The sequence below is a fragment of the Neolamprologus multifasciatus genome, chromosome 14 (assembly GCF_963576455.1).
Source record: "Neolamprologus multifasciatus chromosome 14, fNeoMul1.2, whole genome shotgun sequence".
Taxonomy (NCBI): Eukaryota; Metazoa; Chordata; class Actinopteri; order Cichliformes; family Cichlidae; genus Neolamprologus; species Neolamprologus multifasciatus.
In genome coordinates this window covers 35,297,911-35,314,846 of record NC_140452.1, presented here as the reverse complement: position 1 = coordinate 35,314,846, position 16,936 = coordinate 35,297,911, and the positions used below count along the sequence as shown (strand labels likewise).

The 16,936-nt window shown below is 38.3% G+C and overlaps 1 protein-coding gene across 1 annotated transcript; it reads right to left on the bottom strand.

The window, feature by feature from the left end:
- Positions 1-250: 250 nt before the first annotated feature.
- LOC146504513 (uncharacterized) lies at positions 251-5,673 on the bottom strand. Its single transcript, XM_085131097.1, has 2 exons — positions 1,329-5,673; positions 251-1,165 (listed from the first exon to the last, which is right to left on the bottom strand). Exons 1-2 carry the CDS (start codon positions 2,577-2,579, stop codon positions 1,139-1,141), a joined length of 1,278 nt encoding a protein of 425 aa, XP_084987223.1. The 5' UTR covers positions 2,580-5,673; the 3' UTR covers positions 251-1,138.
- Between the last annotated feature and the right edge of the window lie 11,263 nt (positions 5,674-16,936).

Below are 16,936 nucleotides of genomic sequence, written 5' to 3'. Positions count from 1 at the left end.
CTTTACTTTACTTTACTCTGAGTAAAGTATTCTGATTCTGAAAATACAGATACCTGAAAATAAACTTAAATACAGCAACTAAGTATTTTTACTTTGGTACTTCCTGCCTCTGCTCTCTGCTAAGGTTTTAGAATCACAGTGGAAAGTTTCGAATTATTACTTCGTTTCAAGGAATGAATACAATGTATAGAAGTAGATCAAAAGTGCTAAAATACAACCACTCAGACTTAATAAACAAAAGGAAAATCAGTTCAGTCCAATAATTTTTTATTTGCATAGTGCCAGTTCACAAGAAGCTGCTTCAAGGCACTTTATATTGTAAGGTAAAGACCCTACAATATTACAGAAACCCCAACAATCCGAGGACCCCCTATGAGCAAGCACTTGGCGACAGTGGGGAGGAAAAACTGCCTGTTAACAGGCAGAGACCTCCGGCAGAACCAGGCTCAGAAAGGGGCAGTCATCTGCCGCGACTGGTTGGGGGTGAGGTAGTGACACAGATGGAATGTGTTCATGTCACTTCCTCACAGCAAACAGATGTTATTATTTATTGTTGTCTACTATTTTTGGTGTTAAGGGAAATACAGGCCCTCCTGGGTTAGAGATGTAATTGCCTCAGTGTATTTTTAGTATTGTTTTTAACCATATCCCTTAGTGATTGAGTTTTAATTATGGTTTAAAATTGTTATTTCTGGTGTGGGAACAGGGCAGCAGGTTTCTTACTGGTGTGAATGTTACACCCCTGAAAACAGGGGGAAAAGAATCACGAGAGTGATTATAACTTGCGTCTCTCATGCAGTCGTTTATTGCAGTGAGGAGAACGCGCGAAAGCCCCCTAGTGGAGAATAGAGACACTACAAATCGATCCCAGAAAAGGCTTACTAGCTGATCAGAGATGTATAGATTGCAGTTCTCTTAAATAACATGAAAGCCATTAATATAACGTGAAAAATAATAAACTCTTAACCATTTTCTTACCATATTTACCTTATTTTGTCCTTATATCAACTGATATGAATTAGTATTAACTGAACAGTTTTATATGCAGTAGTCCTTCAACCTGTCACATGATGACCTGGCTGATGGGGTCTGTTACTTAATTATGGGGGTGTGTTGGTTAATCTGGAGAGTCTACTGCTTACATTCTGCAATGCCGATGTTTTGCCTACGAGAGGAGGGAGGAAATAAACCTTTTTTTCTGTCTTTTGAGGAATGCTGGAGATGAATCTGGTTGAGCGCCCAACCTCAGACTGCTCATATGATTTCGCCATAGAGTTTGACTTGGCCTTGGTGGAAATCTGAGGTAGCGGGGTGTGCTTTGCGCTCACCTCAAGTGTCAGTTGTTTATTTTCTTCTACAAGGCTGCTGTTCTTATCCTTATATACAGAAAGGATTCGCTGTGTTGTTACTAACTGCTTTTTGAGGTCGCGATTTTCCAACTCACATCTGTGGAGTTTCTGTATGGCATCTTTGTTTTGAAGTGCAGCCTCCTGATTCAGCGTTGACCGTAGTTCTTTAATTTCTTTGTCCTTTTCTGTGACCAGCTGTTTATATTTGCATAACAGGCGGTCCCGGCGGTGCTGTTCAAATACTAATGTGTGACTGGACATGTGTATTTCTCTTTTAGCGTTAAGTCTGTTTGTTCGCCACTGCGAGAAGATTTTTTCCTGCGTTTTTGCAGCGTATTTGTCCAGCTCAATGGCAACCTTTAAGGAATTCTCCTCACGCAGGTCCTTTACCTGCTCCGTCAGACGGTCAATTTCCTGTTTTTGTCCTTCAATCGTTTGTCTTTGAATTGAACTCATTTGAATTTCAGTTTCCAGCTCTTTTATGTTTTGTTGCTGCTGAAACACAATTTCTTTGTAGTGTGTGAGCTCTTTGTCCAACTTTTCTTTGTCTGCCAAAATCTGGACCAGCCTTTTCTTAACTACGTTGCGCTCCTTGTCAACACAGGCAAGTTGTTTGGCCTGTGCCATCTGCGCTTCTGCCTGCTTTTGTTTGTTGAGCTCCAGTTTATTTTTCACAGCAAAATACCTGGTCTGATACTTGGATAGCTCTGCTTGAATCATTTCTCGTTCACTATTCTTTTGTTCTGCGTCTTTTGTCAGTGACTCTATGGTGTCCTTACATTGACTGATCACGGTCTTAGCCTCAGATAACTCCTTATTAAGTTTTTCATGCTGAGGCCAAAACTCATCGTGCGTCATCTGTATTTTTAGTCTGTGTTCTGTTTCTTTCAGAGCATTTCTCAGACTGACAATCTCATGATCTTGGGATGTCATTTTCTTGAAGGATTCCCGCCACTCACTTTCAAGTTTGGCTATTTGTTCATTTTTCATCTGCAGGACTTTCTCCAGGTGTTGCATGTTAGAAAGCTGCTTTGAGGCTTCCTTTGAGGCTTCCTTTGTCTGACTTTCTATTTCCTCTCGTTTTTCTTTTAACTGTTTTACTAGTTTTTTATTATCCAAGTCCTTTCCCAAAAGCAAATCTGACAGTTCATTATTTTTCATTATCAATGTGTTTTTCTCCATAATGACCCTGTCCTTTTGCTCTTCAAAATCCTCTGCTTTTTTTGCCATGTTTTAATTTCAGCTTTTAATTTCTCTTCTTGTGCCTCCACTGTTTTAAGTCTGTCTCTACATTGAAACAGCGTGCTAGCCTCTACAAGATATTCTGATGTCGTTTTTTCAAAGTTGGCCCTCTCTTCTTTGAGCTGGTCCTGGACTCTAAGCTCATTTTTTATCCGTTCTTCTTTTTCCTTCAGTTCTTTTACTTTTAGTTTTTTTTCAGTGGTCACCTGCTTTAATTCTTGCTTCAGGGCCTCATTTTCTTTGCTCAGTCTATTGACTTTTCCTTGAAGACGAGACAGAAATTCCACATCTTTTCTTTCTGCTCCCGTCTCTTTTTTCAGTGGCATGTTTCCTTTCCAGGTCTTTGCATCTCTTTTGAAGGTCCAGGATTTTTTTCTCATATTTCTCTGATCCTGCGGCCTTCATCTCACATTGAGCCATACGTTTTCTTAGTTGGTCTATTTCTGAGAGATGGGCGCGGGCTTCCTGTTTAAGCCTCGAAATATCATCCATTTGTTGTTTACACACCTTAACTGATATTGTCTTCTGCTGTTCCTTGTTCTCAGCTATGAGGCGCTTTTCTTTTTTTCTTAATTTTTCAAGTTGTTTATGCTGTAATTCTAGTGTGGCAGCCTTTTTTAAATGAATGTATTTAATTCGTATTTATATTGTTTGCGCAAAGTTATCCAGTGCAACTAGTTATCTACTCAACTAGGTAATGTGGGTTCCAAATGGAAACTCAAACTAAAAAGCTAGTGTAGTGCTTACAGTTTCTGTCTACATGGGGTGCATTTGTGGGTTTTCTTGAAACCTGGCTCCGCCCCCTACAGCTATCTTCAAAGGCAATTCTGTGATGTCACATTGATGTCACATTAATGCTGTTTGTCTTGACTCTTATGGTAAGTGTCCTTTTTGCTCTTCTGTTCTTAATTAGTGTGAATGCTGTAAAAGCATTCAAACACTGTTAGATTCCTCTTCTTTTGGACATGACTGCTTGTATTTTTCTCATTTTTAACATTTATATTTTTAAATTTATTCAACTTTATTCAACAAAAATTTCCCATGTATTTCAATGGGGAGACCCTTCAAATTCTCCTTCAACTCACTCCTCTTTCAACTCTAACTACTTCCACATACATTGACGTAGAGCCACCATTCAAACTTTAAAACGCAGACAAGACAGTCAACTATTCAACTTGTATTTATCTTTTCAATATCTATTATACTTTTTCTTCAGTTCCAGTTTAAGTTTCATCCTTTTTTTCAGCCGTTTCAGAGTTTATAATGGGTGTGTATGGGACGGAATGTTGGCGCTAGAGTGAGACAGCTCAACTGCTAGAGTGAGAGGAGGGGGGGAATTAATCTTAAAATCTTTTCTTAAAACTGCTGCTGTGTCTGCAGCGTTTGCTCTACAGGTATGATTTTACCCTCAAAACGTAGCCATCGCTGTCCTCTGTCATCCAATGTGTTTATCATTGTAATAGGTGTTATGGTTCTGTCATAAATGTCACCAATGCACAGCCTCCTCCCTCCAACTCTTCCATAGATTCTAATGTTAAAATGGCTCAGAAGGTTCGTTTGAAAATCAGAAGAGCAGGCTGTCTTTACACTGTCACCACGTCTATATAATAAACTCCACAGGCATGAAAACTGAGAATTCAGTAGACTAGATATTGCTGCCGCTCACGGTGAAAGAATTTTGTCAATATGACTTGTACTTTTCATTTCAATTCGATTTGTTTCAGGCTGACGTTTCTGTTCATTTTAAGCAGCAGAAGTGGTGTGTGTGTGTGTGTGTGTGTGTGTGTGTGTGTGTGTGTGTGTGTGTGTGTGTGTGTGTGTGTGTGTGTGTGTGTGTGTGTGTGTGTGGGTGGGTGGGTGGGTGGGTGGGTGGGTGGGTGTGGGTGTGTGTGTGTGTGTGTGTGTACAGAGAGACAGCCAGGCTCATAATGGATATAAGGAAGTTTTTTCAAAAAAAGGAGCCACATTCAGGTAAAAGTGTAAGATCAAATGATCCATCAATAAAGGATAATGTTGGATCAGTGTTTCAATATTTATATCTTTTATTAGATGTACATGTGGTTTGGTTATTTGCCTTTTGGTTGAAAGTACACAGAGTGAGGACTTTTTTATTAGTGATATTAATAGTATTTTTTTCATATTAATGTAATTTTTGAATCTAATTGAATACAATCTATTTGTGTATGATTGTCAGTCCAAAGAGGGAGAGAGGAAAGAGGAGAAAGTACGAGGTCAGGAAGAACCAGGTAAGAAAACAGACAGGGAATACTAACAGGCAAAACAGAAACTGTTAAACTGACAAAGAAAAAAACAAACAAATTTTACTCATAAAATCTGGAATTTGTGTTCTCCCTATATTAAAGCTGCTGTACAGAATCTGCAAAACAAACTGGGTTGTCAGCCCTGGCACTGCATTACCATATTGAACTTCATTTAGAGGAAGTCACGGTTGCCAAAAACCTTTTGAAGTTCAAGAGTGAGGCTGGTGCCATTCCAGATATGTTAACATTGTACAATCTTCTGGATAATCAGATCTTCCCCAGACTGAAAACTGTTATTCAGGTTGCCCTAACAATCCCAGTTTGCAGCTGTAGCTGTGAGAGGTGTTTTAGTGTCTTGTGTCAGCTCCATACCTGGCTGAGAAGGACCATGGGTCATAGCAGACTCCAGCACCTGGCTGTAATGTCAGTTGAGAAAGAGATGCTTGAGAGACTTGACCACCAAAATGTGATAGAAAGATTGGCCAACTTCAAGGTGAGGCGACATAGGTTAAAATAAAATAAAAAATCTGCAAAGCCATAGGAGTATCTGCAGTAAAGATCTTTTCATACATTGTATACATTGTACCATAGACCACGGTGTCTTAATTTTTATAATTTCTTTATTAATACTTTGTACTGTACTGTATTTCAAGGACTCTTCTATTTTTGGAGTGTATTTTTTATGTATCTGTATTTTATTATACATACATATTAAAAGTAAATCTCTGTCCAAAAAATGCACTCAGTTTACTTTTTACTCACTACTCACTAAATATTTTTGGTCATGTCGCCCTGCTCTATTCCAATCCATTCTTCTTTTGCAGTAGTAGTCTTTAGCAGCACTTAAATAAGCTTTTTCAGATTTGATGGTTTTGTTACAGACTTTTCAAAAAAGTGTTTTGCTTTTCTTTCACAAATGTGGGGATTAAATTGTGTTAAAATGTACAAAACAGTGATGTCATGTTTTGTGACGAGGACCCAGGCACAGAGAGACTTGATGAATTTAAGAATCATATGATTTAATAAAGAAATTAGCAGATTTGCACAGAGATGGTAAAACTATGATGACTGATAACGGAGATGAAGACAACAGATGACGGGGACAGGGAGGAACAGGGGTTTAAATGCACCAAGGACACAGTCAGAGAGAACTCGGGACAACTGGAGACATTTAAGGATGCAGGGACTGACAGAGACAAGGAAGAAGTCTCATCGTTACAAGTAAAGTTTATCTTGCCTGGCTGGGCAGCTCTCTGGGTGCTCAGCACCCCCAAAGCTCTGATTCTAGAATCGCCCCTGGTTTCAGATATGTTGATAAATAACAGACATTAAAGCTGATGACTAATATTAGAGTTTTTACATTCTTACATATTTTGTGTCTTAAGATAGGTCAGACATGTGCCAAATGTTATTACTGACAAACTGCACAGAACGTTTAAGGATTTATTCTGGAGGAAAAACATTCCCCATCAGCATTTTACACTACATAAATCAATATTACTGCTGACGATTTACTGACAATGGTTTTTCAGAAATGCATTCTTTTCATACATTCCCCCTACAGAGCTCCTTCTACTTCAGATTAAATACATTTAACACAGTGAGAGAATTGCAGGTTTTTTACTTCAACATACAAGTGAAGACCTTTTATCTTACATTGGGTATAAAGCTGTCAGAGAAAATATCATGTTCTTGATGCAGCTGACTGCAGATATGCAGGGTTGGAATCAGAAGCTGTGCAGGTCTGAGATCAGCAGTTTTCATAAAAAACAAACATATGCTCCTGTATAATGACACCAGACACATGGATGATTAATCCCTTTATCTTTTTGTCAAGAAAGCATATGCCCTATATACAAGAACACACTCTTCTTAAAAAGGTCTCCTTAGCATAGAAAAGTCCAGACAGCCCAGCCTGTCCAACCAATCAGATAGCTCCTTACATCTGACCACATGGCTAGTTTATGTTGACTTTTTTTCCAAGGACCAAAGTAATCACAAAAATGCTAAATCAGGAAATGCTTCTACAGACCAAAGCAAAATATGTACATTTCAAAAAGATCTCCAACGGGGCACAAACATTTTGCCATGTTTTAAGTAATCAAGTCAATGTTACGATTCATTGTTTTTCTTATATAAAACTGGAACCTTCCAGAAGGTGGATGGCAGAAAGCTAGAAATCAGCCACACCTAAAAAAACAACAACAAAGCCCAGTTAATATTTTAAATGACACAAGAAACATGGTAAAGCTAATCCAATAGTTAATCTGTTAGCTCAACCCATAGTTAATACCAAATCTAATGCATGAGCTACTATGCTAGTTGTTCCCATAGCTAACAGGAAATAGAAATACATTTAAAACAGAAGACTGGAATTGCCATTTTGAAAATAAATCTCTATTAATATTAGACTTTTGAATCATTTTATTTTGTTTTTTGAAATCACATTGTTATTGAGTTTAATCCCCTTTTCTTAAAATCCATTTCATTTGAAGTATTTATGAATAGATTAATAGTTAATTTTGAAGTATTTATTTATAAATTATTATTCTGTCCCATGGGTATGTTTTAAGTTTGTTATATGACGGGTCAGGTCATTTGTTCTGTAAATAATGGAATCAATGTATAGGTCTGCCATCTAGTGTGTTAATGGGGAAGCGCCAGAGTTTTTCTCCCAGCACTCGTCAGGGAAGGTCCATTTCTCTGTCTCTAACAATTACTGCATCGGTTGCTCTTGAGAAGTCATAATCTTTTTTTAAAAGGAACGAAAGTATTTACAAATGGCGCAAATCAGTAAAGCTCTGAAGAATGCGACACAGTCTCCTGAGTGTTCATTAAAGCCATTTAATGTTTAGCTCTCTGCATAAGCTGGATAGAGACATTCAGCTAAGGGCAGAAGTATCTTCTTATTGTACATTGAATGATCAAGAAATGAATTTTATAATTTAAACATATAAAGTTATAAATAAAATAAATTAAAGGAATTAAATTATTTTGTAAATGACATTAATAACTAATGTATATTTTAATGCGCATGACTCTCCTGGTCCTCTGTACTTAACAGACTAACAGTGAAAAGAAAGATATAGCCTAATCTCTTATTTTGACTGTATTAAAAAAACACACAAATAAATATTTTTTATTTGAAAAATTCATGAAGGTATTTTTGTTCTCATTTTTTAATTTAATGCATGAACTGTAACATCAACCAATGGTTTCATATTCTGCTTGCAAATGAGTCTTTCAGGCCTCATCTTTGTGAGGGTTACTAGATTTGAATGAGTCAAGTCAGTCTGAACTTGGCAGCTGAGGCTAGAAAGCTTGGTTAGGAAGCAAACCATAGATTTCCCACGTACAGACATACAGTGCTCAGCATAAATGAGTACACCCCCTTTAAAAAGTAGAAATTTAATCAGTAGCTCAATGAACCAAAGAACACTTTCCAAAATTTTTATTGAACACTTGTTTAACTCCATAACATGAAACTGAGGTTAATAATATAACTTAGATGACAAAATCTTCAGTTTTACTCAAATTGGTTGAAGCAAAAATGAATACACCCCACAACAGAAAACTACTACATCTAGTATTTTGTATTACCACCGTGATTTTCAAGGACAGCACCAAGTCTTCTAGGCATGGAGTGAACAAGTTGGCGACATATTGCAACATTATCTTTTTCGATTCTTCAAGAATAACCTCTTTTAGAGAGTGGATGCTGGATGGAGAGTGATGCTCAACTTGTCGCTTCAGAATTTCCCACAGGTGTTCGATTGGGTTCAGATCAGGAGACATACTTGGCCATTCAATCACCTTCACCCTGTTCTTCCTCAGAAATGCAACAGAAGCTTTAGATGTGTGTTTTGGATCATTGTTGTGTTGGAAAACTGCACGATGGGCTTTTCTTTGTTAAGTAATTCCCTTTTATCATCACCATGATCGTGGCGATCGTGGCTCAAGAGTTGGGAGTTCGCCGTGTATGTAGTAAATATTCTTTTTTTTACTGGTGCTTTGAGCATCACAAGTCAAATGCCATTTAGTTTCTTTAAATTCAAGAGAAGGGGGAGACACCTCTACAGCTGATAATCCAGATCAGGAAATGTTTCTACAGACCAAAGCAAAATATGTACATTTCAAAAAGATCTCCAACGGGGCACAAACATTTTGCCATGTTTTAAGTAATCAAGTCAATGTTACGATACATGTATCAAAGTTAAGCAGCATAGTACAGTACAGTAAATGTAAAGCGGTGTGTCAGAGGCATTTGTTGAATCCACATGGTTCAATCAAAACTACACATTTATATATAGTATTTAATCACACTAACAATACCATGAGAGCCTACAAATACCGTAAATAGTGAAACATTTCTTGAAGGTTTTTGCTGTGACGTCACAATCAACCTTGATAGGAATCATTGTTTTTCTTATATAAAACTGGAACCTTCCAGAAGGTGGATGGCAGAAAGCAAAAAAAAAATCAGCCACAGCTAAAAAAAACAAAACAAAAACAAAAAACCAAAGGTTGTATTATACAGCTTTTCTTTCAAGTCCTCCAGGAGCAACTGAAGTTCATTAAAACACAGAAGAGAGAAATCAAAGCTACGAAATCATCTCACCTCCCAATAGCACTCACAGTCACAGGGCTGGATATTCCAAAAGCCAAGTTAATATTTTAAATAACACAGGAAACATTTAAAATCATGACTAGATCCAGCTTACGTACCTCAGCGTTGCTTTCAGGACAGTACGGACTAAGATCATTACCTTACAGCTAAAAACTCTGTGTCTACTTTAAAAGGAGGAACTCCTTTTAAGGCTGTACTGTTTTAAAGAAGAGTGGAAAGGAAATTTAAGTTGTCTGGTCCTGCAGACCTCTACACAGTCACATGCAGTGACTGTGGACGTAGAGCTTCTTTTGACTACTGTCATCTGAGGGGTTGCTCTAACTAGCCATTATCTAACCATAAATTAAGACATTTTTAATGTGTAAGCAGCTGGTCTGGCATCACACCGGTTTTGCCATTGAAATAAAAACTTAGCAGTGTAGGTTCGCACACTGGCATCGAGGATACTCGACTCCCAAGTAGTAAGCAGTGCAGGCTGACAGCTCATTTTTCACAGAATAACTACTCAGTCTGAACGTGACCATGGTGCCCTTCAAACAAACACGGCCCGTGGGTTTTGCTAACTCATGTTCCCTTTTCCTTTTCATTACAGTAGCAGTAAAGTGAAGTTGGAGCCGAACCTAACTTATTCAGAATACTTTGGATTACTTGATATATTATCATGCTTTTTAAAACTACATGAATGTGCTATTGCTGTGTGATTTATTATTATTACTGAAGGATACTGGAGGATGTAACACCCATGATAAGCGCTGAGGTGTGTGTCCTTGTCAGAAATCAGCAATGCTCAGCTTCCAGGTAAGGAGAAGTGGAACCAGAAGATATTCAAATGCATCTCTCCACAGCTGCTGATGAATTCTACAAAAAACAAAGTTTGTTAAAAACATTTGCAGGTGAATCACCACTGATTTATCACTGACATCCATTTACTCAAAAATTACTGACAAGTGGATAACTAGGATATATAGTTTATAATTTCAACATTGTACTGTAAAAAATGAAACTTTATATGACAAATGTGGTGTGGTGCTTGTAGAATTTTTAACAAGGACCCTACAAAACTTTACATGCTGCCACACCTCTGATGGCTAGGTGTGCAGTTCCTGTAGAGCTGGGCGATATATCGAGTTTTTAAAAAATATCGATATTTTTTATACGAGATATAAGATGTGGCAATATCCTTTATATCGATATAGTCTATGTTACTTGTGGAGCCGCAAGTTTGCCTCTCTTTCGTCCACTTTTGTCTTTACGCAACATTACTCGGCCTCGCCTCTCCTTCACTGAACACAACTCCCCCTCCCCCATCGCTTCACCTGCAGGAAGCGACAAGATGGACACGGCAAATCTCCGTTAACGAGTTACTGTGCATCGCCCCGTGCGTGGGGCTGGACGCCGTCAACGTGTTAGCTAGCTAACCACGCTAACGAGCTAACCACGCTAACGCCATGCAACCCAGAGGCGCTGCACAGCCTAAAATCCTTTCATTTTCTCAAAAGTTGACAGTGCGCCTTGTGTATGAATTCTGGTTGTGCTTGATGGCCGCGAACAGATTTTATGTGGTACACAACGCTCAGCAATCTGTCAAAAAATGTTTTAGTACGACTTTGCTAAGCTACGGTGCTGCACCGGTTGATGGATTGTCAGAGCATTACGGCGACCGAGGAGCCTCGCGGAGTGATACGTACTGTGCTTCAACGTAATATTACCCTACTGTGTATAAGGACCATAAATGGCACCTGTTAAGAGACATGGTTACGAAGAGGATTTCAAACTCAATGCTGTCAGTCACACAGTAGAAGTTGGGAACAGAGCAGCTGTGAAATCTGTCTTTGTTATTATGCTCAGCATCTTTTAGTTTACATTTTGACTGCACAATTGTGAGCTTTTTGTTATGCACAAAAAAAACATTGTTTTCTTTTATTTATGGAGCGTGATTATTTAATAATAATAATCATAATTTATTTTTGAGTAAATTTTATGTACATCTATGCTCTATGTTAATAAAAGTGCCTGTGTGACATCTGGGACGCAGCTTTGACTAAGAACTCTCTTTTTGTTCTTACTTTATGGCTTTAAAAAAAAAATCGAGATATATATCTTATATCGCCGTCCAGGTAAAAAATATCGAGATATGAATTTTGGGTCATATCGCCCAGCCCTAAGTTCCTGCTTTAAATGCATTCACTTTTAAGATTAAGAAATCTAAGTGATAAGAGGCCAGAAATGTTTGAACTTGCTTATGAACCTAAATCACTGAGGCCGTCTCTCCTGCATGAAGTCCCGGTGCTGGTTTTCTAGTGTGTGCGTCTGATGGCCCAAAGCTGACTCAGAGCTGGAACACCATCAATGGCTGCAGTATGGAACAGGTGTGGGTGTGTCCTCATCTCCCAGAGGAGTCCAAATTATCATCAAACAGCCCTACAGACACAAAAATGTGAAAATATAAACAACCAGACTATCAGCAGTGATTTAAGTACTTTAAGACCTCTGTGAAAATCAGTTACAATATATATCACAGAATTTAAGGCCTTTATAGTCACAGAGCATACAGAGAAAAGTACTAAACTGAATCAATTTCAGCTTTCGTTTCTCATGATGCATATTGTATTAATAATTAAATTTCATTATCTGTAGCTTTACCACACATTTGCCACACAGGTGTAGATACTGTAGGTTCAGTGAATGCTTAGATTGCACTGATTAGAAAATACTGGACATTCAACGCTAAGATTCAGCGCACTGTGTTAGAGGCTGGGATTTGATGAATTCATCATATATACAACATTTGATCATCGTTTATGTCCAGTTGAGAATGAATCTGTGCACTCACATATTAAATGAACTGAAATCAGTAGTGTGATCTCGAGTCTTTATATGCTGAATGAGAGAACTGAAAGCTGTTATTTTAATCAGCCTGTCTCAGTTGTTTTAACTCACAAGTATCACAAAGTAATGTGGTAACATCTGGACTGACGAGTTTACTGTCAGTATTTTAATCGCTAGTTTAAAGGCTGTAGGCTGCAGCCGTTGCTCTAACACTGTATAAATGTAACGGGCCTCAGTGCTGGTTCTAATAGTCGGAGCTGCTTCCAGCTTTATTTGTGAAGAGCACAGCAGCTTACAAAACACATAGCTAGCTCGTACAGCTGCGACGTAAAACTTTCATAAGCTAAGATGTCCTTAAAATAACGAGGCTATGTGCGGTGATGCTAGCGTTAGCCACGTTAGCACGTTACCGTCACAGGTGGTCAGACTTTGTAAACAGGCACTAAGTCAGAGGTTGGGCTCTCCGTTTCGCTGCAGGGTCCCTTCATTCTTCACATATCCATGTCGAGCCGAGTGTAAATCCCGAGGCTGAACGGCCTTTGTACAAGCACACAGGCAGGCACGTGCAGAGGGGGGGGGGCTAGAGGGGCTTGAGCACCTGCCCCTTTAAACCTCTCTGCACGGCCCTGCACACAGGCTTCTTAGCAGGGCGAAGCTATGAGCTAAAAAAATCCAGGCTGGCAGACAGCCTGTGTCTGACCAACCAATCAGAGAGCTCCTTACATCCCACGGTGTGACTAATTTGAATAGCAGCAGGATTTTTAAAATGAAGTTGTTAATCCAACTGCTAATCCAAATGCTAATCCACATGTTAATCCCTGAGCTAACAGGAAAGGGAAATGGATTTTGAAATGCAGTTTATTAAAGTGCAATTCGAAAAAGGTTTTTGAAATGAAGTTTATTAAAATGCAATTCAAAAAAGGTTTTTGAAATGAAGTTTATTAAAGTGCAATTCGAAAAAGGTTTATGAAATGAAGTTTATTAAAGTGCAATTCGAAAATGTTTTTTGAAATGAAGTTTATTAAAGTGCAATTCAAAAATGTTTTTTGAAATGAAGTTTATTAAAGTGCAATTCGAAAATGTTTTTTGAAATGAAGACTTAAAAAGCATTTTAAAAATCAGTTCATTAAATTGGAATTCAAAAATGAATTTACAAATGCAGATTTTATTCTACAATTCATTAATTAAGCACAGGATTTTTTATTTCGATGCGCGTGGCTCTTGTGGTCCTCCATATCAAACAAGCATGGAATGAATTTGAAACACTCATTCCTTTTCATACATTGAAAGAAATAATCAGTTTTTAGACTGGTCAACAAACATAAATTGACTTTTTATAAAATAAAAATCAATCACTAAGGGATATGGTTAAAACATTACTTAAAATACACAGAGTTACACCTCTAACCCAGGAGGGCCTGTATTTACCGTAACTCAAAAATATCAGACAACAATAAGTAATAACATCTGTTTGCTGTGAGGAAGTGATATGAGCACACCACTGAGCCCTGCTCTTAAAAACTGCCATAGATGTAACTCTCTCTGTAAAGTTGGATTTAAAAAAATAACTGCTTAAAGTTAAAGTTCCTTCTGTCAGCACGGAACATGAAGTCATGTGGTTGGTTGGCTATTAGACGTACATTAGTTTATGTTTGATAACTATTGACACAATCAATAACTCAGAGGAAAATAAGAACACTAAAACTAAAAATCAGAGGATCACTGCGTGGGAGCAGCGGCTTTGCGCATGCGCAATTCATTTGCAGTGAACATCTCGCTCTGACAGCAGCTGGAAGCGACTACTGCGTCGCCCGTGAGCGAGGTGCCCACGGCAGCACCGGCTGCTTGTTGAGAGTAAAAGCGATACGTGCTTTCACATCAAAAACTTATACGTCTCCAATAACACCAGAAAAAGTCACTAAGGGTGTCTGGAAACTTGCTAAATATGGCGACAAAGCCGCTAAATTGGCAACACTGCTAGCTAGACTCAAATGGGAAAATCCAGCCGATAGCCGCAATGTTTGCGTTTGTAATGGACTTTATAAATGGGGACTGTGTGGTTAGTTTGTGTTTGCTAACTAGTGACATAAGATAACGCAGAGGAAAATAAGAACACTAAAACTAAAAATCAGTTAAAGAGAACACATTTAGGAAGATATACTTTCCACTTTCACTGTCTGTCTCTTTAGCAGGAAGCAGCTGTTCACTGTTCGGCTAACTAGCTACACGCATTTGAGAAAATCCAGCTGTTAGCCTTAATGTTTAACTTTGTATTTGAATTTATAAATGAGGACTGTGTGGAGAAGTAATATGGAAAATTATCAGACCATATTTTGGTTTTTAAGACAGACTAAATTGTTTGGGAGGATCTCTGTCCACACTCCATTCCAGTTGGTGGCGGTAATGCACCATTTTGCTGTTTGGCAACCACTATGAAGTAATCCAGTCCAGCTGACGGGAGGAAAAAAAACAACTGTGCATCTCTCTCACTTTTACTTCTTTTACTTCTGTCTATTTCTCTCTCTCTCTCTCTCTCTCTCTCACACACACACACACACACACACATACGTTTTAACTGAAGGGTGACTTCTTTTCTGAAATGCCAACAAAACTAGGAACAGGAAATTGACCGTCTGACGGAGCAGGTAAAGGACCTGCGTGAGGAGAGTTCCTTAAAGGTTGAGCTGCACAAACGCAGGAAAAAAATCTTCTCGCAGTGGCAAACAAACAGACTTGATCCTAAAAGAAAAATGCACATGTCCAGTTATGCAACGGTATTTGAACAGCGCCGCCGGGACCACAGAAAAGGACAAAGAAATTAAAGAAGAGACCACTCTTGTCCTGGCCCTGGCTGCAACACTGAGTTTTAAATTGGCTTACTCGCTAAATTCACCTAACTTAATTTGGTGTAAACTTGAAATTCAATCAATTTCTCCATATTTTTTACCCGCCTCTCTTATCTTTTGTTGTTAAGAAATCATCTATTTCCCCCCCGCCACCATCAACGCTGCCTATTTAATTTGGCATTAAAGAGGCATAAAAAAAAAAAAACAGGACAGCCCTTTACAAAGATGATGGCCTTCTTAGCCTATCAAAGCTACCCTCAAAATTTAACCTACTACCTTCTCACTTTGCTCTCTCTCAAATTAGACACTGCATCTCATCACTGTTTCCAAATTTCCCAATTCTCCCTGCTGACCCACCATGGGTTGACCTTCTGGTTCTTAGAGTTAATCAAAAATCACCTCTATCTAATATATGTTGACCAAATCTGACTCATTAGGCAAAATCAGAACCGCCTGGGAGCGTGAATTAGGTGTTGAACTTTTTGAATCATGGTGGGATAAAGTGAATCTCACTTTTGTTATTGGGCTGCTAACATAAGATGTCCAGTGTTCTGTTTCTACCACACTCGGAGTGGCTGTCCTGACTCGGTGACTATCGAACTATATAGCAACAATAGTATGTCTTTACCCGCTGCACTTTGCTCTCTACTTTCATTCTCTTTATTCAACTCATATCCATCCCTGTAGTGAAACACTCACTGAAAATATGGGTCCTGTTTAGGAAATACTTTAATCTCTGTTACTTCTCCCCTCTCAGCCCCATTGTGTCTAAACTTTCTGTCCAGTATGGTGTGGTTTGGAGTGACACAGAAGTGGAATAACTTACTTTAAGGACCTTTTCAAAGCCAACAAACTAGCATCACAGGGGAGGATGGTGTGTGTTTGGCATGATTTGAAGATTTTGAAGCCCTGTTTTGACTGATTATAGTGGGGTGCCCAGAAATGCCAGGACTATTTTTTTCCCAGTCCAGCCCTGTTTCTGTGTACACAGATAGATGGAATCCAACCTGGGCTGTAGCTCACTTTAAGGACAAAAATGTTGGTAATCTGCTGCATGATGTGTTCTGTGAGAAATGGCAAATCAAACGCACTGCTAAGAGAACAAAACATCCCAGTGCCTTCAAGATGGATGGATAAAGAAGACATTGTTAAGTTCCGCATTGATTTCAAAATCCTACTGCTTACTTATAAAATCATAAATAACATCGCACCAAGCTACCTTATTGATCTCCTTAGCGTGTGTACTCCTGGATTAAGGGCTTCTGTGGGTGACATGACAAAAAATAGTCTCTAAACCACATTTTGCATTGAAATATGATTTATTGTTGGTATCAGAGATGGAAAGTAACAAAGTAGAAATATTTTGTAACTGAAGTAGAATTTACAGTTATCTGTACTTTACTTCACTACTATCTTGTGCCCACTTTTTACTTTTACTTCTGAGTGCCTGTACTTTCTACTCACTATATTTTTTACATCAGGATCGTTAGATTACCCCCCACCGCCAGCTTCGGACACAAGAATATTTTATACTTTACTTTACTTTACTCTGAGTAAAGTATTCTGATTCTGAAAATACAGATACCTGAAAATAAACTTAAATACAGCAACTAAGTATTTTTACTTTGGTACTTCCTGCCTCTGCTCTCTGCTAAGGTTTTAGAATCACAGTGGAAAGTTTCGAATTATTACTTCGTTTCAAGGAATGAATACAATGTATAGAAGTAGATCAAAAGTGCTAAAATACAACCACTCAGACTTAATAAACAAAAGGAAAATCAG